At 40.4% G+C, this 25,340-nt stretch overlaps 2 protein-coding genes across 4 annotated transcripts in view; one reads left to right on the top strand and one right to left on the bottom strand.

Annotated features, from left to right (window-relative positions):
• Nucleotides 1-4,051: 4,051 nt before the first annotated feature.
• Nucleotides 4,052-23,641, bottom strand: mzt1 (mitotic spindle organizing protein 1). The gene is made up of 3 exons (XM_072577985.1): nt 23,369-23,641; nt 7,820-7,965; nt 4,052-5,019 (listed from the first exon to the last, which is right to left on the bottom strand). The coding sequence occupies exons 1-3, from the start codon at nt 23,412-23,414 to the stop codon at nt 4,996-4,998; spliced, it is 216 nt and encodes a 71-aa protein (XP_072434086.1). The 5' UTR covers nt 23,415-23,641; the 3' UTR covers nt 4,052-4,995.
• A 150-nt stretch (nt 23,642-23,791) lies between these two features.
• Nucleotides 23,792-25,340, top strand: part of bora (bora aurora kinase A activator) — a 31,530-nt gene continuing 29,981 nt past the window's right edge. For all 3 annotated transcript variants that reach the window (XM_072577983.1, XM_072577981.1, XM_072577984.1), the window contains exon 1: nt 23,792-23,895. The gene's annotated coding sequence lies outside the window, so the exon portion shown is untranslated. The remainder of the gene's footprint in view (nt 23,896-25,340) is intronic.

Genomic DNA, 25,340 nt, shown 5'->3' with positions numbered 1-25,340 from the left:
TTCCTGCTTAAGTCTCTGTATTGTTCCTTCATAATCTCATCCTTTTCCCTACCTATGTCGTTGCCTCCAATGTGTACATTCACCTCCTGCTGGACCCCCTCCCTCTTGAGAACATTCTGCACCTTCTCTGAAACATTCTGGATCCTGGCACCAGGAAGGCAACACACCATTCTGATTTTTCGTTGCTGGCCACAGAAAGGTCTGTCTGTGCCTCTGACCAGAGAGTCCCCAACACAATCGATGTCTTGGAACCTGACATACCCTTCATTGCAATAACAATACCAATAACAGGGCTGTTCGTGCTACATTCCCCTGAGAATCCATCACCCCCTACATTTTCCAAAACAGTATACTTGTTTAAAATGGCAATAGCCACTGAAGACTCCTGCACTACCTGCCTACCTCTCTTACCTTTCCTGGAGTTAATCCATCTATGTGACTGTGTCTGCAACTTTTCTCCCTTCCTATAACTGCCAACCATTACACCCCCTTGCTCTTGAAAATTCCTCATGCCTCTAACTGTCGCTCCAACTGATCCATTCGGTCTGATAGGATTCACAACCAATGGCATTTATTGCAGATATAATCCTCTGAAACATGTAAACTCTCCCTGAACTCCCACATCCGATAAGAAGAACATATCATTCCACCAAGGGCTATTTTTGCTTCTTTCAGTCTGCAGACCCAGAAGATAGCACCATCTTCTTCCTCTACAAAACACTGCTCCAGGCTAATTTAATACTTATAGCTTATATTTTTAAGTTTAATCAAGAGACATATCTCAATAAAACATATAATCAAGAAAGAATTTTGTGGGCGGCACGGTGGCACAGTGGTTAGCACTGCTGCCTCACAGCGCCTGAGACCCGGGTTCAATTCCCGCCTCAGGCGACTGACTGTGTGGAGTTTGCACGTTCTCCCCGTGTCTGCGTGGGTTTCCTCCGGGTGCTCCGGTTTCCTCCCACAGTCCAAAGATGTGCAGGCCAGGTGAATTGGCCATGCTAAATTGCCCATAGTGTTAGGTAAGGGGTAAATGTAGATGTAGGGGTATGGGTGGGTTACGCTTCGGCGGGGCGGTGTGGACTTGTTGGGCCGAAGGGCCTGTTTCCACACTGTAAGTAATCTAAAAAAACCCACTCTACTCATGACTGCAGATTTACAGCAAGGGCCCAAGGCCACACTTAAAACTATTCACTGATCTGTCTCTGTGTTGTGACCTCTCCCAAACAGGTTCCTCCGATGTCCAGGGATACATGAATTCAACAGCAAAGACAGTAATTGTGCAGCTTCACTGCTATGTCAGGGAGTAGTACGGGGTTCTTTCTCTCTCTCCTGCACATTGTTAGAAGAATTATGGTCAACAATTTAAAACTCTGAATTAAATCTTTTTTTTTCAGGTAGCGTTTCTGTTCAGGTTACAAACAACGACATTTAATGACAGAAATATGTTTTTTTACTTTGAGTATTTTTAATTGTGGACTGAAATGAGAAAAAAATTGGTTTTAAGTACACCTCTATGACTATGATTTTTGCATTGTTTGATAGCAAGGAACATGATACACATCATGAACAATGTTTGCATATCTGTGGCTTACAACAGTGGTTGTAGATGAACTGGACCTGAAGGGTTATGTACAAATGGAGCTTTGGTTAACAGCAGTAGCTGGATAGATTGTTGACCAGTGACCAATGAAAAGGGTCTTCTGCCTGCAGAAAACAATTATTTGTCTTATGTCAACTTGGATCTAAAAGATGGGTAAATTATTTACTTTTTAAAATCTTTATCTTTTATAATAACTCGGTATAGTGGGGCTTGACTTACAGCACAGTCTCAATGAGATGTGACGTTATTAATTTGTTGAGAAATAAATGGGTGACCAGTTATCCCAATTTTTCCTTAAATATTCTGCTGACCTGAATTTCAGAAAGTTCAAATATACTTTTTGACTTGTTGTTGTCAAACAAACTGCACTGGGAGTAATCTGTGAAGTTTCATCCTTCTTCCTGCAAACACCCTTTGCATCCCACAGCAAGACAAATGAATTATCACCATCTCTTTGTCGATAACTCCACTTATGATTATATATTTTGAACAATTTACCATATCCATTACATGACCTTCAGCCATTCCTTCCACAGGCTCCTGCCAGTGGTTAAGTACATTTCAATCGTCATGAAACCACAACTTTCCAATGTCTGAGTTTTAACTTTTAAAAAGCTGGTCAGCCTAAATATAAAACAACAGCAATTTTCACTTGTATAGTAGCATCAACTTACAAAAGGATCACAGTTTCACAGTGCAGAATCAGAAAAGGAAAACTAGTTAGTGATGCTTAGCAAACTTACATACTACAATGTAAAGATTTGCACACAAAACTGGTTGAGATAATAATAACTTCCTCGGGGCAGGTAAAATATATTTTTAGATAGTCATGTCTAATTTAAACACAAAATTTACACTTTACAGTGCAGATATTTTTAAACAGTTACATTTTCATACACATTTTAATTAGATATAAGCTAGTACCTTCACAATGAATACTTGGGTTGCTGTCCTGATTTTTCCTTTTCTCATTTGTTTAGAGAGCCTTTAGGCTAGGTAAATTTCAATCTGTTTCAAAATGTTGGATATTAATAGCAGACACTTTCTCTGGTCAGTATTGTCTTACTTTTTCAATATATGTATTACAAAAGGGACAGGAGCGAGAGAGGTTAGTGAGAGGAGCTATTTCTTACAGTTCTTTATATTCAGCTGACAGTAAGAATTGGAGTACCAGGCTGTAGAGATACACCTTTAACTTTTCCTCAATGATGCCTACTTTTGTGAAAACTATTTTTTGAATTCATTGAGACAGATTACTAAAAATTTAGTGGATGCAGGCAAAGTATTTTACTGTCTCCACAGTGAACTTAGTTTAAATCCTACACAACTATGGGATGGAATAATAAAGGACCCTAGCACACAAATTGCTCTGGGTTTAAAATCTTTTATTAAAAACGGGTGCCAGAAAGCACGCACAGCATGCACAGAAAGGCAGAGGTTACAATATGGAAGTGGGCCTCCAACCCAAGCAGTCAACATTAGCAGTTACCCTCCACTTGATAAAATACTTTAAACAAATTTATCTTCCCTGTTTTCATATCCTGTCAGCCAATTGTTTATTTCCTTATCCAATCTTTAAAATGGTGACATAGGAGGAAATTTATATCCAACTCAGTAGTCAGGTTGGGTCTGCCAATGTATCACCTATTTTATAATCCGTCCAATTTTACAAACATACATATCAGCGAGGCACAGTAATAGGCCACTTGGCCATCTGCCATGTTGGATGTTGAACCCATCTTCAAAGAACATTGGCTTGGGGTTCTAGATCAATAGTCTAGTGACACCTCTGCCTCCAAAGCCTGCTTGGTCATCAATAATGTTTGTGCACAATTCAATTATGACCTCAAATTTCACATTCCTACCTACCCCTGAAAACCTTTGGACTTTACTATTTATTAAGCTCAACCAAATTTAATATCAAGCACAATAGTAGAATCAACAATGCACCCCAAAATGTATCCAGTGGATGAGGTTAAAATTACAAGCATAGTTTCGTCTCAACTACGTAGGTGTGACCAAACAAGCAGCTGCCAAGGTAAAGCAAAACAAGAGAGAAAAAGATGTGGAGCCAGGAGATGCAGAAATACTTCCAGCTCCATCGCATTCCTGAGATGAATTTGCTTTTGGTAAATTGACAAGCTAACTCTGGAAGTAGGTTAGAAATAGTGAACTTGATGCAATAGTTAAAATTGGGCGTGATCTTCAACTTTGGATACATCTTGAGTTTCTTGGTTTAAGCACATACATATTTAAAAATATACACCAAGTATGTATAAATAAGAAAAAGCTTATCTTAGGTGTAGAACCTTTAGTTTTGTAATGCATAGCAGAAACTGTACTAATATTGCAATGGTGAAGGCCATTTTGCTTTGAAATCTGACATGGTTATATTGAGCTGAAGCATCAATGCACATGAGATACAGATTATACCAGAAATCAAACAACTTAATGAAAAGTTTTGTTTATTGAGTTACTGTAATTTTTATCACTGATATAAAATCACATTAAGCTTGGAAAATAACTTTAAACAAGAAGAAATTAGGTTACAAAATTGACACACTCAAAGGGCAGAGTATATTTATACAAAAGCAGTATAAAATCTATGCAATGTTCACAAACCATAATTCTCGAGTGAATTTGTTAATAGCATCCTACAGGGAAAACAAAACCTGCTGAATCAGCCAAAAATTTGGATTCAGTAAGATTTGATAATCTGGCTTTGCTGAGTTGAAACAGTTATAACAATTGTAAGTAATAATATTAATTTGCAGTATTGCAAATGTGATTTATTTGTGAACTAATTGGATTATTTGAACATTTTTAATTTTCAGATAGTGATTAACTGTATAGTTGGCAGTACTTTATAATTCTAAGAGGAAAAGAACAAAGCATATTTAAATAACATTCACAATACCATGTTGATGTATGAATAAAATATTAGGAAGGGTCATTCCACATTGAGATGAAGTATATTTTGCTACCAAATACAAAAGCCACATAAAGAAATGTTAATTACAATATGTAGTAATTACAGTCAAACTTAAAATTGTCATTTTCAGACACATAATCCAAGTTAAATTGTACTGTGTATGGTTTAGTAACCAGCCCCCAGCAAGTGGTCATTGCTTTTCAGATAGCTCCTTTTTAACTCAAATGTATAATATGCAAATCAATTTTAAATAGCGATTAACAGATTCATTGTGGACCTATGTAGCAAGAATTTGCATATCAACATCAACAGACTAATCCACAACATTCCATTTTTATGTTCTGTGGTACAAAATGATTTGTATTTGTTTTTGTTTGTTCCATACATTTTTTCATCTCAATGATTTTCGGTGCGACCTGATACAGGTACCAAGATGGGATTCTCTGTCACAAGGGTGATGTCAACCAGTCATATTCTCAGCAGTCTAAGGAGAAGTAACATCCAAATTAGTTACAGAACAGACTTGTTACTTTTCTAGTACAATAAATGTGAATTTTTTTGTATAGTTTTAGTTTTGATATCCTCTTGGCTTATAAGTATATATTAAGAAGTGCTCAATACTGCATTTAAGTTGGTCGACTGTATGACTACAAAATTTAAATTAAGATATCAGGGATTGGTCAGTAGTCATAAAAAAGGATGTTTCTACAGCAGGTAAAACAAATAACAATTTTTAGTCACATTACCATTCATGTAATTTCTGGGTAGAATTGTGTTTGTTCAGGAGCTAGAATTAGTCAAAACATGATTTATGCAAAATAATTTGCCTAAATCAAAGTAGTGTAAAATATTGCAATTCTTTATGCTCTTCTTAAAAAAAAAAGTTACCCATGAAAACACATTTCACTGGGGAAAAAATTATTCCTTTCAGAAAATAACCTTCTTTCCCTGCTACAGTGATCAGACACAAGAAATTTAGTACAATGCATTTGTTTTGTGCCCCAGCTCCTTTGTTAGATATTCTCACACCATGATTTTACATTTGGGTTCAGATCCATTGAAAATACAATGTGCATTTGACTTGATGTGCGCCAAAATGTGGCATATTGACCACAGCAGAAAGGGACATTGAATTATCAGACGCAGCAGTTAGTTCAACGTTTTGAACTGGTGTCCGTATTCTACAGAAGCTGCATCCTAACTCTATTACATGGCTATTTCAAGGCGTGGTAATCATCATTGGATTGACACTCTGCTCTTACCTATGTATGTTAAAACCAGCTCTGTACCTTGCTGGTACTTCAGAAATGTGGAGCATACCTGAAATACAACTGTTCCTTTGTAGCGCAAATAGTCAGAGGAAGTCAAACTATGACCCTTTTTTTACAATAGTAGATGCCATATTCTGGTAAATTTAAATGTTCTATAACTGTTGAGAATTATTCATTAATCATGGTTGGCACGCCTTTGTTTAGTGTGAACCCTGACCTCAACCCTCATCCCTCCCAACAGTGATCAACCTCCTCACCACTTTCATCCGCAGCAGTGATATTACACTACCAAATCCCTGCCTCATTCTCCACAACTCTAGATTCCTCTAGCATTAACCAGACAGGAATCAGGGATTCCAGAAGGCAAGTCAGGACAGCCTGGCACAGAGTGGGATAAACCTTATCTGCCTCCAGTAGGGAGAGTGAGGATGAACACTGAACATGATCAAGGGGTGCTGGACATGGTTATGGAAAGATTGAACCTTGCTGTGGGTATTGTAAAGTGCTTTAGCTGATTTACTGAGAGTTACAATGATAGACATTTATAGTCAGCCAAGTAAGTACAGGGCAAACTGCCAAAATTTGCATTGTTCTGGTTAATTATCGAGCAGAAACTGACAACTGGAATTTTAAACCTCCCATGTAAGTACCACAAATGTTTGCTGGTTGTGTCTTCCTCAGGATCCTGAGGGGCATTAACATCAGAAGAGACCTCTTCTTCTCTCAGCAATGTGGTCATATGCCATAAAATCATGAATCCTACTGGCAGTGTAAACAATTTTTTTGGGGTACTCCATCAAAACCATTCATAATTTGAAGACATCTAAATCTCCCCTCACCTTCACTTTATAAATTTACAGATATTACATCTACTGCATTGGCCTTATCTGTACTTTGAATTTTTTTTTGAAAGGAGTAACAAAGAGGCTATTCAACCATGACCTTCCATTCTGAAATTCATGCTGGCTATTCTTTATTTCATTTCTAGATTTAAGTACCAGTTAATTCTTTTCTCAGCACATTGCTCAGTGTCAATTGTTGTTCAACCACGTAGATCTTCGATCTCAAAATCTGGTTGCAATTCATTCTTAGGAAACTCAACTTACAGGTCCATGAATTGCATGTGTAGTGCAATATTTCACTGCAAAGATATGATTGATTAGATTTTCTACAATGTGGAAACAGGCCATTTGACCCAACAAGTCCACACCGATCCTCCAAAGAGTAACTCACCCAGACCCTGCATTTACCCCTGACTAATGCACCTAACACTATGGGCAATTTAGCATGGCCAATTCACCTGACCATCTTTGGACTGTGGGAGGAGACCGGAGCACCCAAAAGAAACCCACGCAGACATGAGGGGAAGAATGTGCAAACTCCACACAGACAGTAACCGTGGCGCTGTGAGGCAGCAGTGCGAACCACTGAGCCACTGTGCTGCCCTAAACTCAACACATTGCTTTTCTTCTAATCAAATTTTTATTGTTGTATTCACTCAAAAAAATTCCTGAAGAAGGGCTTATGCCCGAAACGTCGACTCTCCTGCTTCTTTGATGCTGCCTGACCTGCTGTGCTTTTCCAGCAACACATTTTTCAGCTTCACTCAAAATGCATCTATATAAACAATCTTCTTTCTCAAATACAAAACAGGTATTAAGAGCTTACTTGTTCCTCCAATTATATCAAGTTTGATAAGTAAACGGTGACATTTTCACTTGTATAAAACAAAACGCCTAATGCCAAACTAGCAGATTCATTCAATCTAATCATCTGCAGGGCTACAGCTACTTTATTGATTAATCTTTCTATCACAGGTTTTATATCCATTAACCATCATTACTTTGTTGCAACAAACAGGTTCTTCAGGTATAACCATCAGTCCTCTATAAGGATGGAAACAGTTCTAAAAGATGTCAGAAAGCTGACACAGGTGTTAAGGATCAAAACACTTTTTTCCACTGAACAATTCTGCAATTGCATCGAATTTTATTGCACATCAATCTTTCTTACTTTGAGTGAATCAGTAGCCTTTCGCAGCTCCTTAATAACCGAAGCCAAGGCTTCAGGATTGATCCCTTGTTCACAAAGTCGGACACAAATTGAGAGAGACTCCATATCAAGACCAGTATTCAGCAATCTTGAGATTTCAAGAAGAACTGAAAGAAACAGATAATAATTGATAACATGATAGCAACAAGTATGAGCCATTTGCATTGGCACGTACCTTTTAATCTCAAGGTATCCAAAAAGTTCTTTAAAGCCAATGAAATTGCTATAAAAGCTAGGAAATGCAGAAAACAATTTACATACAAAAAAGTTCCAACATAGTAACCAGATAATGGTTTGGGGGTGAATACTGGACAGGTTATCAGTGAAAGTATCTTAGAGCTCTTCTTCGCATTTACTCCATGGGAGCTTTATAGTCACCAGACAGGCCTCAATATAACAGTTATCCTCGATTTTATGTTTGAATCTCTGGAGAGGGACTTTGCAACCATGCCCCCAACTGAGGCACAACCGTCACTTATATACTAGCAGCTTACTTTGTTATAGTACTGTTTGCTTCAGCTCTGCAGACATCTGTATTTCAAAACTCATTACAGTCACTCTGAAGACCTTTTGCTGCACTTCAAATCAAAACACTACTGCATTAACTAGGAAAATTCCCAAATACATCAACATTACTTTACACTCTCTATGTGAAGCCAACTGACAGAAGCATCAAGTTTGAACTTTCATGAATAGTAGCTCATAATTGGAAGAGTGAACAAAGGGGGTGTTCATACTCAGCCACTGACAAATCAACTTGATGAAATAATGTGACAATTTTAAAATAACTGCAAGTTACTTAAAATGTGCAAGATGATTAGACTAAATTGCTTATGCATGTGAAAGATTACTGGGAAATTCCCTTCAGGAAGTAATTTAAGACAAAAAAAATTATAACTCTGTAATAGTAACTACCTCAATATATACATTAGCCAAGCATGAGAGATTTGCTTGCTTTGATAAAATGAACAGACTTTTCTCTCTGAATAAAACAATTTCCTAAAGCATTCACAGGCCTCAAGCATTTCATTGAAATTATTCACTAACCCCTCAGATGATGATGTTATAAACAGGTCAATAAGTACACTAATCTCCTCCTCAGGTCCAGACAATAAGGTCACTTAAGAACTGGTTAGTTCACACACCTTACCACGCAATAAAGGTTCTTTATCCTATCCCAAAGGGGAAAAAAAAAAGAGGAGCAAAAAAATGCTTTTTATAATATGCATTCTGGATACTTGCCTTTTATCAACAGTTATTATATTGAAAAGAAGCAGTTCCCAGGCCAGGGATGACAATAATGTTAATGATCAAAGTATAAATAGTGAAGCATCTCCTTCTTTACTACTCCAGTTTCAGATGATTTGCTTAGTATTCAAGGAGAGAGAATGACAGAGTATCTTATGGGGCTGCTCAATTCTGAAATAGGGAACTGACCAGAAAACTTAAATGAACAATCTGGCTCTGTTATTTACCAATGAATATGCCTACCAAGTTTGAGAATGTTGTCCCCATTGAATGTAGTTGGATCCCATTCTCACAGTAACTTGCAGAGATATCACTAACTGCCTGAACTTAAACTGGATGACTTCTATCTGCTCTCTGGTATTTCTCTATCGTAAGGAGGCAAGTTACATCATGAATATAAAGAAAAGGATTAAAAAAAATACTTCTGGCTGCTTCTTCAAAAAGCAGCAACAAGGCTCAAGGGCTCTTACGCACTGGCCAGCTACGGTCTCCCTTACTCATTCATCAACATAGCTACAGATGAAGGCATAAGAGTTATCTAATGACTCAACATGAATCAACAAGACACTGCCTACTTGGCTTTGTCTCAATGGTCTCAGGACTATTAGCTGCTGTAAGACCCTTATACAAAAGTGGGAATACTGCCAAATGAATTTTATTATCTGTGCCTGTTGAGCAGACATCCCAAACATGGAAACATTTCTAAAATGCCCTCTATTAGCAGCCATGCCACCCTGAAGATCTTCAATTCTCCAGCCCAGCCAGCATAGAGCAGCGGGAAGAAAAACGGAGTGAAATGACAGGATAATCCCACTTTGCACAACTGCAAATAATCCCATTTCTCTCTCATAACATGGGACCTTAATAACACAATTAATATGTACATCAGCCTATCATTTGGTTGGTACCATTATTCAAGAAGACGTGATAGGGATAAACCAGGAAACTACAGGATAATGTAGCAGGGAACTGAGTGGAAAAAATTCTGAGGGACAGATTTAAACTCCATTTTGGAGAGACAAGGAGTAATCAAGGATTATCAACATGACTTTGTTCACGTTGATTGAGTTTTTCCAAGGGGGTGACAAGGTGTAGAGTTGAAGATAGTCCAGTTGGTGATCTACATGGACTGCATCAAGACTTTTGACAAGGTGCCACATTAAGACTGGTCTAGAAAGTAAGAGCTCATGCAATCCATGGCAATTTGGCAAATTGGAGCCAACACTAGGTCAGTGGCAAGTGGGAGCCAGTGATACCTGTGTCCATTGATGCACCACAACATTTGTTGCTGCTTGAAGTGTACATCAATGATCAAAATATGAGTGTAGTAGATATGATCATTAAGTTTGAAAATGACATGAAAATTGTTGGTGTTCTAAATAGCAAGGAGGAAAGTCTTAGAATAAAAGGACAATATAAACAGACTAGTCACAGGCAGAATATTAGAAATGGAATTTAATACTAAAAAGTACGAGGTGAAGTACTTGGGAGGACTAACAAGAGAAGGGAGTTCACGATCTATCCTTGATAGCATTAAGGAATTAGATATTTGCTTATGATTAGGTGTACAAAGTGTTACTTAAACCACATTGTGCGCAGTTCCAGTCATTGCACTAGAGCGACGGTGCACAGATTTATCAGGCTTTGCTTGAACTGGAACACTTCAGCTACAAAGTGAGATTAAATAGGACCATAACACACAGGAGCAGAAATTAGGCCAAGAGGTTTACAGGAGATTCAAGTAAAGCATCTTCACCCACAGGGTAAGGGATATTTTGAATTCACGGCCTAAGGATGATCAGGGCAGGAACTTTCACAACCTTTAAAAAGTATTGAGGTGAATAGTTGAAACTCCACAGCATACAAGCTACAGGTCAAGTGCTGAAAAATGGAATGAGAGTAGATAGCTGATGATGATCGGTCAGGACATGATGGGCTTATAGGCCTCTTTTCATGCTAAAACTGACTGAAATGCAGTCAGTCAATCTGGAGAAAGGTGATACAATTAAATTAGAGCTTTATTGAAAGAATAATTAAGACTGGACATTTAAATTTTAAAAACTTTAAAATATTTGAATGCTTCAGATATTTGAAGGAACAACCAAAAGTGGAAGTTCACAGCTTCTGTTAAAAACAAAATATTTTTGAAATTATAATAAATTTCAGTTGATGCTCCCATCACATTTTGTAGAACTAAAAATGTATAACAATTTAAAGTCCTTTAATACAAAGTTCGTGGAAGGAGTGACAATTAAAACTTAAAATGAAAAATGTGGGGTGTTAGTATGCACATGAATTATAAATAGATATGTTCAATATGTGGTTGTATACAAAATGTAACAAGCAGATTTTGCCATATGCGGTAGAAACTTTAGATTCATTAACCTTTACATACATATAATTCAGCATGACACTTATATAAGAAATGCTTACAGCAAATGAGATTCCAGAGTCATAATGACTTGCTGTAAGCCACATTCCCTATACTGTATTAAAACATTAACTTCAGTTGTGTGATAGAGAGAATCAAATACTAGCAGCCCTGAGTTAATTTAATTTGGGGTCTAAAGCAATTTGAGCCATGTTTTATGAAAGTAGTTGGCCTGTCATAACATTGACTTGGAGGATATGTTGGCCTTTAATGATGGTAGAATGATCCTACGTAATACATGTATTATACAAGGTAAATACAAGAACAATTATAGGATTAAACATATAAACAGATGTTATTGCTTTCCAAAGTTAAGTTTAAAAACAGTGATCAAGATCCTCTGGCCTCTGGATACTTGTTGACCAGAAATACCCTGAAGGTCACACTATGGGACATCTCCAAGTCCCAAAAATACAGACAATGTTGCAATTGCTCAGGAAGTTTAAACCTCCTGCGTGCAATTAACTAGCTCTGGAACGACTGGGAAAAAAAGAAGTGACTAGGAGCCAGTAAAGACGCATATGCTGGAGGTCAGAGTCAACAGAAGCTCAAAGAGCACAGCAAATCAGACAGTATCAGAGGAGCAGGAAAGCCATGTTTCTGGTCAAATTCCTTCATCCTGACAAAGGGTTTCAGCCCAAATATTGACTTCCTTTCTCCTTGGATGCTGTCTGACCTGCTATACTCTACCAGCTTCACACTCATTGGAAAAAGTCAGTCTCAAAGATTTGCAGAGTTCCAATTTGCTTAATTTATCCAGACATCAGTCAGTGGTACTTTCAGCTGATGGGAAATTTTGCATTTAGGAAACAAAATGTTTGCTCCTTTATACATTTTTAAGCGTAAATTAACTGACAGGTGATGACTGAAGTGTAGCTACCTTAAAATAAAAACACCAGCCCAACAATTTAAAAATTGTTCCTTTTACAATCATAGAATCCCTACAGTGTGGAAGCAGGCCATTTGGTCCTTCGAGTCCACACCAACCCCTCCAAAGTCCATCCCACCCAGATCCAGCTCCCTAACCTTTCCCTGTAAGCCAAATGCTTTATTCAAGTCCAAGTGCAGTACGTGTATTACCCTCAACTATACAGCTGGTCAGTTCTTCGAAAATGTCAAACAAGCAGGTCAATCATGACCTCCTCTCAATAAAACTGTATTAACTCTCGATTAGCTGCTGCCTATTCATATCCAATTTAATTATTTGCTCAATATTGCTTCCAATAGTTTCCCACCACTGTGGTTAGACTGACTGGTCTGTGGAATTCAGGTTTATCTCCTGATCCTTATTGAATAACAGTACACATTGGCTGTCTACCAAGCCTTTGGCACCTCCCCGGTGGCCAAGGAGGATTTGAAAAAAGTTACTCCTTGGCATTTCCTCCGTTGCCTCACTCAACAGTCTGAATTACATTTCATCTTGCATTATAGATTTAAGTACTTTTACGATTATCAGACTACTGTGCTCAGAACCTCCTTTCCGTCTGTGCTAACTTTTTAAATTAATGTCACAGTCCTTCTCCCTGATTTCTATACCCACAATCACTCGCACTAGTGAACACCAATACAAGGTATTCATTTCGAACCAATTTACATCCCCTGGCTCTTTGCACAAATTACCACTACAATCCTTAATTGGCCATAGTTTCCCTAAAAATCCTATCTTAAAAGTCTTGTAAAATAAGATAGGATTTTCCTGCCATTGTTCTTTTTGCTTTTCTGATTTTCTTTTCAAGTTTCCCCTTGCACGTTCTGGAGTCCTTGGTTTTTGCTACAAAGCTCCTTTTATCTCTTTATTCAATTCTGTATATTCCTTGATATTCAAGGTTCACAAACACAAAAGTTGATGAAAGCACTGCATGTTCTAAACTAGCCAGATAATAGCGAATGACAATAATTCGGGAGAGAAGGTAATTTGATACAGAGTTTTGTTCAGAATTAAACATTGTGAAATTAATGAACAAAGGAACAGCCATGAATGTTATTGCTCGGTGATTTGTTTATACAAATTCGCTGATGTTAAGGCAAAGGTTCTTCATTATCTTATCTTCCCTGCACACCATTTTCTAGGATGTAGTAAATGTGTTCTATAATTCAAAATTACATTTTAGTTTAAATGTTTAAGGACAACATTTAAGGCTATAAACTTTCTCATTCTCATTCCTTCCTTTTGTCATTTCATGACAACGACATAGCTTATACAAGTATAATTAGTCCATTTGGTCAATTTGTGTTCTTAATAAATTAAGTGCCTCCTCTGGCGAGTTGTTCGGAGGAGCAGAGTCTGAAAGATACTGGATTCTAACATGGGAGTTCGAGCATGGAGGTACAGGAGTGGACAAGGGATGATTAACCAAATTCCTCCTTGGCTTAGGGGAAAAGCAATGTAGGGTCCATTGCATGCACGAGTGGATGACAATGTTTAGTTCTTGGTCTCATCCTAGGAATATCAGTACATCCCACACGATCCATCCACACAGTGACCATAGCCAGCAAGTAACACTCTATCCATATGAATCGGATTACGGTCAATCTTCCCTGGTCTTGACCCATTTTGTTGTTAAGACCTGTCTCATCCGAAATGTCCTTTGAGAAATCATCGATGTAGGTGCAATATTGCGGGCCGATGACTGAACAAGCACCTCCTTCTTTCGCAAGGAGGGAATCCAGCACTAACCAATTCTGAAGCATCATCATCATTGTCTCCTGTAACTCTTTGTTCACTAGCTTCAGAGCATGGGCAGTTGAGTTGGCAAGTTTTTCAATGTCATATGCAAGGTCACTTATCTGATCTAGGGCCATCTCAACACCCCAGCCAGGAATAAGACCACCCAGCAACCTGGAACACCAGGTTTGTTGATTAAAGAAGTTGTGCAAGTCCAGTTTTGTTTTTCCTCTACTTTTTGATCAGAACTGATTCGCATGTTGGTGGGCGTTCCATTCATCATCTACTTTAGGTACTTCATTGTGGAGGGTAAAAAATGGTAAAGTGTATACTAGGACACAACGTGTGTACCAGTCATTGGGTATAAATATGGACAGACTTTGTTTTCACATAGCCAGTGGAGGCTAAAAGGATTTCCAAGGGCGCATTTCTGTGAGTGAATGACCAGTCTACTCAGAGCAAGAGCTGAATCTTGTAGACAGTGGGTGCTACCATTTGAACCAAGGCCTCATGATCCAATGGTAGGGACGCTACCACTGCATCACAAGAGCCCCAGTTCCTCAGGGTAGGAATTTTTTGTATTTTCTAATCAAATCTGTTCAGAGATGTTATAGCTCAATTCCAGAGCAGGTTGGGAGTTGAACCAAAGCCTCCTGGCTCAGACGTGACACTGGCACTGTCTCACAAAAGCCTATTTTTCTAATCAATCTGGTTAGAGATGTTAGTACACACTTCTGGAGTAGGTGGGACTTGAATCTGGGCCCCTCAGTCCAGGAAAAGGGACACTACCACTGTGTCACAAGAGTCCCAGCTCCTCAGGGTAAGTATTTTTGTATTTTCCTAATCAGAGGTGTTATTGTTATTCCTAATCAGAGCAGGTAGGACCTGAACTCAAGCGTCCTGACTCAGAAGTAGGAACACAGTGTACACGTTTTGGGCAGAGCTCAAAGGAAGGAGATTTGTTCCCACCCAGGATCAAACTGTGAGGCGAACATGATAACCATTACACGATCAAAACTGTGCCAGGTCCTCAGGGTATTGGGCTAAGCCACACTACAGTCAGCTGCTTTATCAATCACCTTTTCATTCAGAGACATTTACTGGTGACTGCATGTGATCTGTTTAATTCACAATTGCACAGATAATTAAGTAGTTGTACATACATGTAGCAAGACCAAGACAACGATCAGGCTAGTGCTGACAAATGTTAAGTAACGTTCACACTATAAGTGCTAGCAACAATCTTCAGAATCTATTTTCCCCATCCCATAATCAATTACATTATGATCATCATAGAAGGCACGACTGTTACCATTTCTGTAAAAACATAACATTTTAAAAAGTGCTGAAATTCTGAACTGCAGAAAGAACTGAGTTTTCAATTTTTATTGTAACCAACTACAAATCAAGACAGATCAAACATTAATTACGAGGTAATTAATTAACGTATAGAATTAAATTTTAAAAAAGGTATTTTAGTATCTCATAACTCCTTATGTGTTATCTGTTCAAAGGCAGGTCCTTCACTAACAGCAGCTGTCCCATAATATGAAGCTAAATGGGATTGTTTTCATTTGCTCATAACTTCTTTCACTAATAATCCAGGGCAAATATTCTCTTCTTTGCTCTTTTCCCTGAAAATCTTCCAAATCTGATTCTTAAATGTGTCCAGTCTCTAACTTTTCCTAACTGTGCTGAAGAATTCACTCTGTTCAGCACTTCATTTCTTATTCATGTCCAGGTGTTTTTTCTCCCCACAATTTATTCCAAACCCATGCTTCAAAGCTATTTAGCAAGTTGATCTTCTGCAAGTTCTGAATCTCTCATATGTACAAAATAATGCTTCCAAACCAAACTCCCGACAATCACTCAGTTATGTATTATATTTTCTGGTTAGCAATCATCTTTTATCAAAGGTGGCCCCTTTCATTGCCATCCTTGTTCTCATTTCTTTGTTGCGCCTTCCATGTACAGATATGGGAAATAGGAAGCCTTTAGAAAGGAGATAATGAGAGTCCATAGACATATCCCTATTAGGGTGAAAGGAAAGGCTGGTAGATGCAGGGAATACTGGATGATTAGAGAAACTGAGGGTTTGGTTAAAAGAAGGAAGCATATGTCAGGTATAGACAGGATAGATCAAATGATTCCTTCGAAGAGTATCAAGGCAGGAGGAGTATACTTAAGAGGGAAATCAGGATGGCAAAAAGGGGACATGAGATAGTTTTGGCAAAAAGGGTTAAAGAGAATCCAAAGGGTTTTTACATATCCATTAAGGACAAAAGGGTAACGAGGGAGAGACAACAGGGCCCCTCAAAGATCAGCAAGGCGACATTCATGTGGAACCACAGGAGATGTGGGAAGATACTAAATGAGTATTTTGCATCAGTGTTTCCTGTGGACAATGACATGGAAGATATAGAATGTAGGAAAATAAATGGTGACATCTTGAAAAATGTCCATATTACAGAGGAGCAAGTGTTGGATGTCTTGAAATGCATAAAGGTGGATAAACCTCCAGGACCTGATCAGGTGTACCCTAGAACTCTGCAGGAAGCTAGGGAAGTGATTGCTGGGCCCCTTGCTGAGATATTTGTATCATCGATAGTCACAGGTGAGGTGCTGGAAGACTGGAGGTTGGCTAACATGGTACTGCCATTTAAGAAAGGTGTAAGGATTAGCCAGGGAACTATAGATCGGTGAGCCTGACGTCAGTGGTGAGCAAGATGTTGGAGGGAAAGGCAAGAACTGATTAGGGGTAGTCAACATCGCTTTGTGCATGGGAAATAATGTCTCACAAACTTGATTGTTACTTCTTCAAAAAAAAACAAAAAGAGGACTGATGAGGGCAGAGCAGGAAATGTAATCTATATGGACTTCATTAAGGTGCTCGACAAGGTTGTCCATGGAGATTGGTTAGCAAGGTTAGATCTCATGGAATACAGGGAGAACTAGTCATTTGGATACAGAACTAACTCAAAGGCAGAAGAGAGGGTGGTGGTGTAGGGTTGTTTTTCAGACTGGAAGCCTGTCACCAATGGGGTGCCACAAGGATCATGTTATTAGATTAGATTAGATTAGATTACTTACAGTGTGGAAACAGGCCCTTCGGCCCAACAAGTCCACACCGCCCCGCCGAAACGCAACCCACCCATACCCCTAACCTAACACTACGGGCAATTTAGCATGGCCAATTCACCTGACCTGCACATCTTTGGACTGTGGGAGGAAACCGGAGCACCCGGAGGAAACCCACGCAGACACGGGGAGAACATGCAAACTCCGCACAGTCAGTCGCCTGAGGCAGGAATTGAACCCGGCTCTGCTGGCGCTGTGAGGCAGCAGTGCTAACCACTGTGCCACCGTGCCGCCTAGTGCTGCATCCACTACTTTTTGTCATTTATATAAATGATTTGGATGCAAACACAGGAGGTATAGTTAGTAAGTTTGCAGATGACACCAAAACTGGAGGTGTAGTGGACAGCGAGAAAGGTTACCTCAGATTACAACAGGGTCTTGATCAGATGGGCCAAAGTGCTGAGGAGTGGCAGATGGAGTTTAATTTAGATAAATATGAAGTGCTGCATTTTGGGAAAGCAAATCAGAACAGGACTTATACACTTAATGGTAAAGTCCGAGGGAGCGTTGCTGAACAAAGAGACCTCGGAGTGCAGGTTCATAGCTCCTTGGAACTGGAGTCGCAGGTAGATAGGATAGTGAAGGCAGCATTTGGTATGTTCTCCTTTATTGGAGAGAGTATTGAGTATAGGAGTTGGGAGGTCATGTACAGAACGCCAGTTAGGCCACTTTTGGAATATTATATGCAAGACTGCTCTCCTTCATACCGAAAGGATGTTGTGAAAGTTGAAAGAGTTCCGAAAAGATTTACAAGGATATTGCCAGGGTTGAGCTATAGGGACAGACTGAATAGGCTGGGCTGTTTTCCCTGGAGCGGAGGTTGAGGGGTGACCTTATAGAGGTTTATAAAATCATGAGGAGCATAGATAGGTAAATAGACAAAGTCTTTTCCCTGGGGTGGGGCAAGTCCAGAACTAGAGGGCATAGGTTTAGGATGAGAGGGGAAAGATTTAAGAGAGATCTAAGGAGCAACTTGTTCAAGCAGATGGTGGTGTGTGTATGGAATGAACTGCCAGAGGTAGTGGTGGAGGCTGGTACATTTGCAACATTTAAAAAGGTATCTGGATGGGTAAATGAACAGGAAAATTTAGAGGGATATGGGCCAAGTGCTGACAAAAGGGACTAGATTAGGTTGGGATATCTGGCCGACATGGATGTGTTGGGCTAAAGGGTCTGTTTCTCTGCTGTACATTTCCATGACTTGATATATTTTGATTGCTTCAATTCTAATTCTTTTTCTATGATGCATTGAGTGGCAGCAATCTACAACAAGGAAACCCTTTGATCCAACTCATCTATGCTGACCAGTTTCCTAAATTAATCTAGTCCGATTTGACAGCACTTGGCCCATATCCCTCTAAACCCTTCCTGTTCAAATACCCATCCAGATGCCTTTTAAATGTTGTGATTGCACCAGCCTCCACCACTTCCTCTGACAGCTCATTCCATACATGGACCACCCTTTACATGAAAAGATTGCCCGTTCGGTACAATTTTAAACCTTTCCCCTCTCACCTTAACCTATGTCCTCTGGTTCAGGACTCCTCTAACCCAGGGAAAACAACATGTCTATTTACCCTACCCATACCTCATGATTTTATACACCTTTATAAGGTCACTCCTCAGCCTCAGACGTTCCAGGGAATGTGGACAACTAGTGGCTCACAATGGGATGGTTGTCATAGAAGCCCTTGTGATGACAGGGCCTGCAGTGTGGGGATGGATACCTAAAATCATTGAACCCAATATTGACTCCTGAAGGCTCCAGATGCTCAAGTGGAAAATGAGATGCTGACTTTTGGCTTGCATTGAGCTTCGTTACTGCAGCATGCCTGAGACAGTGACGTTGGCCAGGGAACACCTGTTGTAATTGCAGCTAATGAGAAGCTCAATCAATTTTGCAGACAGAACGTAGGTGTTCTGCAAAGTGATCATCCAGTCTCTATTTTGTTTCCTCAGTGTAAAAGAGACCACATGGTGAGCAGTATAATAGGTTGAGTGAAGTGCTGGTAAACCACTGCTTCACCTGGAAGGTGTGTCTGTATCCTTAGATAATAAGGAAGGAAGAGGGAAATGGGCAGTTGTAACACCTTCTGCAACTACATAATAAGTTGCCATGTGGATGAGGGGAGGTTTGGAAGTGGACTAAGGTGTCCATGAGAGAACAATCCCTGCAGAAGGCTGACAAGGGAAGGAAGGGGTGGTGGAGGAAATGGTGGTTTTATGATCTTTGCGGTGTGGGTGCTGGTGGGGTGGCAAGTGAGGACAGTGACACCGTATCGGTTTTGAGCGAGAAGTGATGGGATGAGGGCATCAGTGCGCGAGATGGGTCAGACACAGCAAATGCCCTGCAGTAGCAGGGAATCTTCGGCTGAAAACAAAGGTGGAATGGAGTCTTTAGGGTGAGAGGGGAAAGGTTTGTATAGTTTAGGTAATAATGGGAATCAATGGGCTTGTAGTGGATATCAGCCTATCCCAAGAAATGAAAGCAAATGTTAAGGAACTGAAGGGAGGAGCTGGAAGAGAAATTGATAAATCTTTCTACTTCTGGATGAGGGAAACAGCACCGATGATGTCATCAACATACCAGAGAAAGTATTGTGGGGATGGCCTAAAGTAGGACTGGAACAAGGAATATTCTGTGTACCCTACAAAGAGGGTACACATTACTATTTTGCTGATACCTATGGCCACACTTTTGATCTGAAGAAAAGGAGAGCAGAAGTTAAAAAAAAGTTGTTCAACAAGGAAGGACCTTCTCGGAGGAGTATGGAGGCATTATAGGGACAGTTCAGGCCTTCTTCCAGGAAGAAGTGGAGGGCCCCAAGATCATCCCGATGGTGGTTGGAAGTGAAAAGGATTGCATGTTCATTGTGAAGAGGAGGTTGGAGCCCACAAACTGGAAATTCTGAAACTGATATGAAGTGTCAGAAGAATCACAAATGTTAGTGGGAAGGGGCTGAATAAGGGGAGGAAACAAAAATCAAATCAGGTAGGAAGAGAAGAATTCTGTGGGGCAGAATCAGGCAGAAACAATGGGTCTGCTCAGGCGGTCTAGTTTGCAAATTTTCTCCGTCACATCTTTTCTGATGATGCCAGCTTCTGCAACGGGGCCTCGGAAATGCCCACTTCTTTCTCAACTGAGGATTCCTTGCTAGTGGTCGATAGGGCCCTCAGATGTGTTGAACCAATCTCACTCACTTCTGCCCTCACTCCTTCTCTTCCTACCCAGAACATGGATCAGGTCCCCTGGTCCTCACTTGCCACTCCACCACCATCAAATCCAAAGGATCATAAGCCACCATTTCCACCACCTCAAGTGGGATGCCATCACCAGGTATATCCCCCTTTCCTTCCTTCAGGAGTCATCTGCAGGCTCTGCCATTTTGGGATACCTTTCTGCACTCCATTCCCAATACCTCCCACACCCCCATGGCATTTTCCCATGCAATTGCACAAGGAGTAACACCTGTCAATTTACTTCTTCACTCTCAGCACAGAAGGCACCAGACACTTTCCAGGTGAAGCAGCAATTTACTTGCACTTCACTCACTCGTCTACTGTATTTTTTTGCCCAAAACGTCGATGTTGCTGCTCCTCGGATGCTGCCTGAACTGCTGTGCTCTTCCAGCACCACTAATCCAAAATCTGGTTTCCAGCATCTGCAGTCATTGTTTTTACCTACTATATTCACTGTTCACCATGTGGGTTTCCTCTACAATGGGGAGAAGAAACACAGGTTGGGTGACCACTTTGCAGAACACCTATTTGTATAAAAATGACAACTTTCGATTGCCTGCAACTTCAACACACAATGTTCCTTGGCCAACATTTACGTCTCAGGCTTGCTGCAATGCTCCAGCAAAGCTCAATGTAAACTGAAAGAACAGAATCTCATTTTACACTTGGGGACCCTGGTGCCTTCAGGATTCAATATCAAGTTCAACAGTTTTAGGGCCTGAGCACCTTCTTCCATGTCCTTTACCCACCGCCACACCCAGGCCCTAACATCACAAGGACTTTTATGACAATCAACCCATTGTCAACTACTAGTGGTCCCCTTTAACAACTGACTCTCCCAGGCTGACCATTAGCCATTCCTCAGTTACACCCAACTGCTGTTTTCTTTCGCTCTCGCTGGGCTCATCTCCACCTATCCCTTACTCCCATTGCCTACCCACCTCATCTTCAGCAGATATGCCAACCTTTAACTCAGTCCAATTAGTTCTGAAAAGGAGTCACCGGATGGGAAACGTTATCTCTGCTTTCTCTCCACAGATGCTGCCAGACCTGCTGAGTTTCTCCAGCAGCTTCTATTTTAGATTTCCAACTTCCACACTTGTTTGTGTCTTTATAAGCATCAAAACATGTCCAGATAGTTGTAAGGTACGAAGTGGAAAATATATAAATAAAGGCTCATATTGAATCAAATCATATTGATGGAATCATATATAAAGAAGACTTGTTCAACTTGGGACAGCACAAGTGGTTAGCACTGCTGCCTTATGCCGAACCAGTGACCCGCTATCAATTCCACCCTTAGGCACCTGTCTGTGCGGAGTTTGCACATTCTCCCAGTGTCTGCATGGATTCCTTTCAGGTGCTCTAGTTTCCTCCCACAGTCCAAAAGATGTGCAAGTTAGGCAGATTGGCCAAGTTAAATTGACCAGTGTCCAGAAACTTACAGGGATTGGGTGGTAAAGCTCTTTGCAGGGTTGATATGGACCCAATGGGCTGAATCGCTTGCTTCCATACTGTAGGATACAATGAGGGGCATAAATTGCATGGTCCTATATTTTTGAACATGCCTAGGCCTTTTCCCCTGGGGTGGGGGAGTCCAGAACGAGAAGGTGTAGATTTAAGATGAGTGGGAAAAGACTTAAAAAAATAACTAAGGGGCAACTTTTTAAACACAAAGGGTAGCACGTGCATGGAATGAACTGCCAGAGGAAGCAGTGGAGGCTGGTACAATTACAACATTTAAAAGGCATCTGGATGGGCAACTGAAAAGAAAGGGTTTAGAGGGATATGGGGCAAGTGCTGTCAAATCGGACTAGATTAATTTTCACTGTGCCTCTGTACACGCGACAATAAATTCAATATCTGGTCAGCACAGATGAGTTGGACCAAAGAGTCTGTTTCCGTGCAGTACATCTCTGACTCTAAATTAGGGTGACAGGTACTGTTCATGCTTAGATGGCTTTGCCCCGAAACACAAAAATGTAAGAAATAGGAGCAGTACGTCATTCCACAGCCCACACTGCATGAATGAAAGCAAGAGAAATCCAGCCCTATGGAGTTAAATTTGCCATTTAATGAGGCCATCGCTTCTCCTTCATCACAATTCCTGCACTATCCCTTTATCCCTGGATGTTACTTTTAAATCTGGAAAGCTATCAATCTTGAAAATACCCAATGACTGGGATTCGCGTGTGTGTGTGTGTGTGTGTGTGTGAGTGAGAGAGAGAGAGAGAGAGAGAGTGAGAGAGAGTGTGAGTGAGTGGAATGAGGTTGAGAATTGCTGAGATTTGCCATGCTCCGCGCGAAGAGGTCCCTTCTCATCTTACTCCTGAAAGGTTTGCCCCTCATTCTGAGGCTGTGACCTGCAGCTTTAGGCACTGGCCGGGGGAAGAAGCATCACTCCTGCAGAATCCTTTCCGCATGTTGTGAACGGAGATCACCACTTCCCGTCTCCGAGGAAGACATGTCTACTTAAGGAGCTGTCTAGTTAATCTTTTCTCATAGGAAACATCCATTTCCCCCACTCCTCCCCTCTCCACCCCCTCCCATCCATCCATCCATCCGCGAAATAAAAAAAAAAGTACTGGAGAAGATCAGCAGGTCTGGCATCATCTGTGGAGGGACAGCAGCGTCAACGTTTCGGTACCCTCCGTCTCCCACCCAGGAATTTAGCGCGGTGAAGTCGCAATGGACTCCCTTAAAGGCAAGAAAGATCGGTAGGAGGATCAGAACTGCTCCGGGTGCTAGCCCAGCCGACTTCAGCCACTCGGTTCTCTCACAGACTCACCGTCCATGGTCTCCCTCACCGCGTTCAGATTAGCGGCGTTCGCCATTGCTCCACCTTTCACCCGGAACCACAGCCACCCAGTCCCCGCCCATTACATGTTCACACCTCAAAATAAAATTATAAAAGTCGCCATAGCGGGCGGGGAACTGCGGCTACAAGTCGATTGAAGTGACCGGTCGGTGTCCAGCCGATAGAAACTTGGGCATCTTGTTGTCTCTCTGAGGGCTTTCCTCATGGGTCACAGCGGCCGTTTAGAATCCCAGCGGCCGTTTGAATCTGATTGGTTGATGCTGGTCCTCACCCGCCGATTAGCTGCCGAGTCCTCGCCCGAGAAGACATTTCGATTGGCTAACGCCAAGAGCGACCGATGATTGGTCGCTATCCGCGGCCATGCGTGTCGTCCGATTGGCCGACACCGCCGAAAGCAGGTGATTGGCTGTCCGCCGTCGCCGGTGGAAGCTGCTGATTGGCCACTGATTGCAAGAGGGACATTCAAGGCAACGAACTCTGTGAGAGGAACGTTGAAGGTAAGATATACTTAAATATCATGTAAAATAGAGAGAGTCTAAGTTGGAATATTGTGTAAAATGGAAAGAGACTGGGGTAGATTATCGAGTATATGTAAGAGAGGTATAATATCATCAGTATCATATAAAATGGGGAGAGACAGGGAAAATGTCAATATCTTGTAAAGTAGTGAAATGGATAACTTATGTTGTTATTTAAACTATAAAGAGACTGGGTGAAATACCATTAAAGTCATGTAAAATATAGAGGAATTGGGATCATACATCATCAATAGCATTTAAAACAGAGACATACTGGGTGAAATATTGTAAACTGAAGAGAGACTACAGTGAAATTTTCATCAATATCACGTAAAATAGAGGTGTGAAATATGAATATAACGTAAAATAGACAGATAGGTAAGATATTTCTCTATCTTGCAAAATAGAGAAATAGGTAAACCATTGCTGATGTCATGTAGTTGCTGTTGTTGACGATTTTTCGGAGATTTGAGAGGATAAATGCAGAAAGGTTGTTTCTCTGAGGGAGTTAGGAGCAGAGGGTATAATCTCAGAATAAGGGGGTCGCCTATTTAAGACAGGGATGTGGTGTAGTGAACCTGGAATTTTTTTTATACAGAGGGCTATAGAGGCTGGGCAATTAAGCACATTTCATATATAGCATGTGAAGCATATTATGTACATTTAATATAATATAATATTCTGTATGTATCTATAGGAGAATCAAGGGTTATGGGGAAAAGGCAGAAAAGTGGATTGAGGATTATCAGATGAACTTGACCTTAATGAATGATGGAGCAGACTTGATGAGCTGAATGGCCAACTTTGCCCATATCTTATGTTCAAAAACACTATGTGTCCCTATATCTCAGACAAGTGGTTCAAGAAAGTGGCTCGGTGACTTCAGGGCAATTAGGGATGGACAATAAATGCTGCCTGAGCCAGTAATGCCCACATCCCACGAATACAAATTTTAGGAAAATGAATTGTCTTTTAATATAGCATGAAAAGCTGTAATTATTTGTTGCGCATAATATTTGCTCAACTAGAAATTAGTTCCAGTTCTATATATGTGAAGAATCCTAAACTGCATAAAATGTTTCTTGGACAATGGATACAACAGCTAAGTGAATTGTACAGAGAATTAGTTAATGTGGCTCCACAGAAGCAAGATATCTAAGCAGAAGTGCTATGGTACATGTACTGGTGCATTGCTACTGTCATGATATGCTTAGGCTAATTAGTATGTTAAAGATATCTGATTACTAAGGAAACACCTCTTTAAAAATTAAAAATTGTTCTTCCAGCTTGTCTGGGTAAGAATGAGGGCTGCAGAAGTGATTAGCTAATGACCATGGTACGCAAAGCCATTTGAGGGTGGAATAAGAATGAGTGTTGTGATAGTAGGAGACAGTATAATGAGGGAGATTAACAAAGTTCTGTGC

Source organism: Chiloscyllium punctatum, chromosome 9 (assembly GCF_047496795.1).
Source record: "Chiloscyllium punctatum isolate Juve2018m chromosome 9, sChiPun1.3, whole genome shotgun sequence".
Classification (NCBI taxonomy): Eukaryota; Metazoa; Chordata; class Chondrichthyes; order Orectolobiformes; family Hemiscylliidae; genus Chiloscyllium; species Chiloscyllium punctatum.
Note: the sequence above shows the minus strand (reverse complement) of the source record. Positions and strands in the feature narration are given on the sequence as shown.

Excerpts from the sequence above, each read along its gene's own strand:
- mzt1 (XM_072577985.1), bottom strand. The coding sequence starts at position 23,414 with ATGGCGAACGCCGCTAATCTGAACGCGGTGAGGGAGACCATGGACG. Across the intron at positions 7,966-23,368 it reads GGTGAGGGAGACCATGGACG|TTCTTCTTGAAATCTCAAGA; the intron begins GTGAGTCTGTGA and ends TGTTTCTTTCAG. Across the intron at positions 5,020-7,819 it reads AGGCTACTGATTCACTCAAA|ACTGCTGAGAATATGACTGG; the intron begins GTAAGAAAGATT and ends ACTTCTCCTTAG.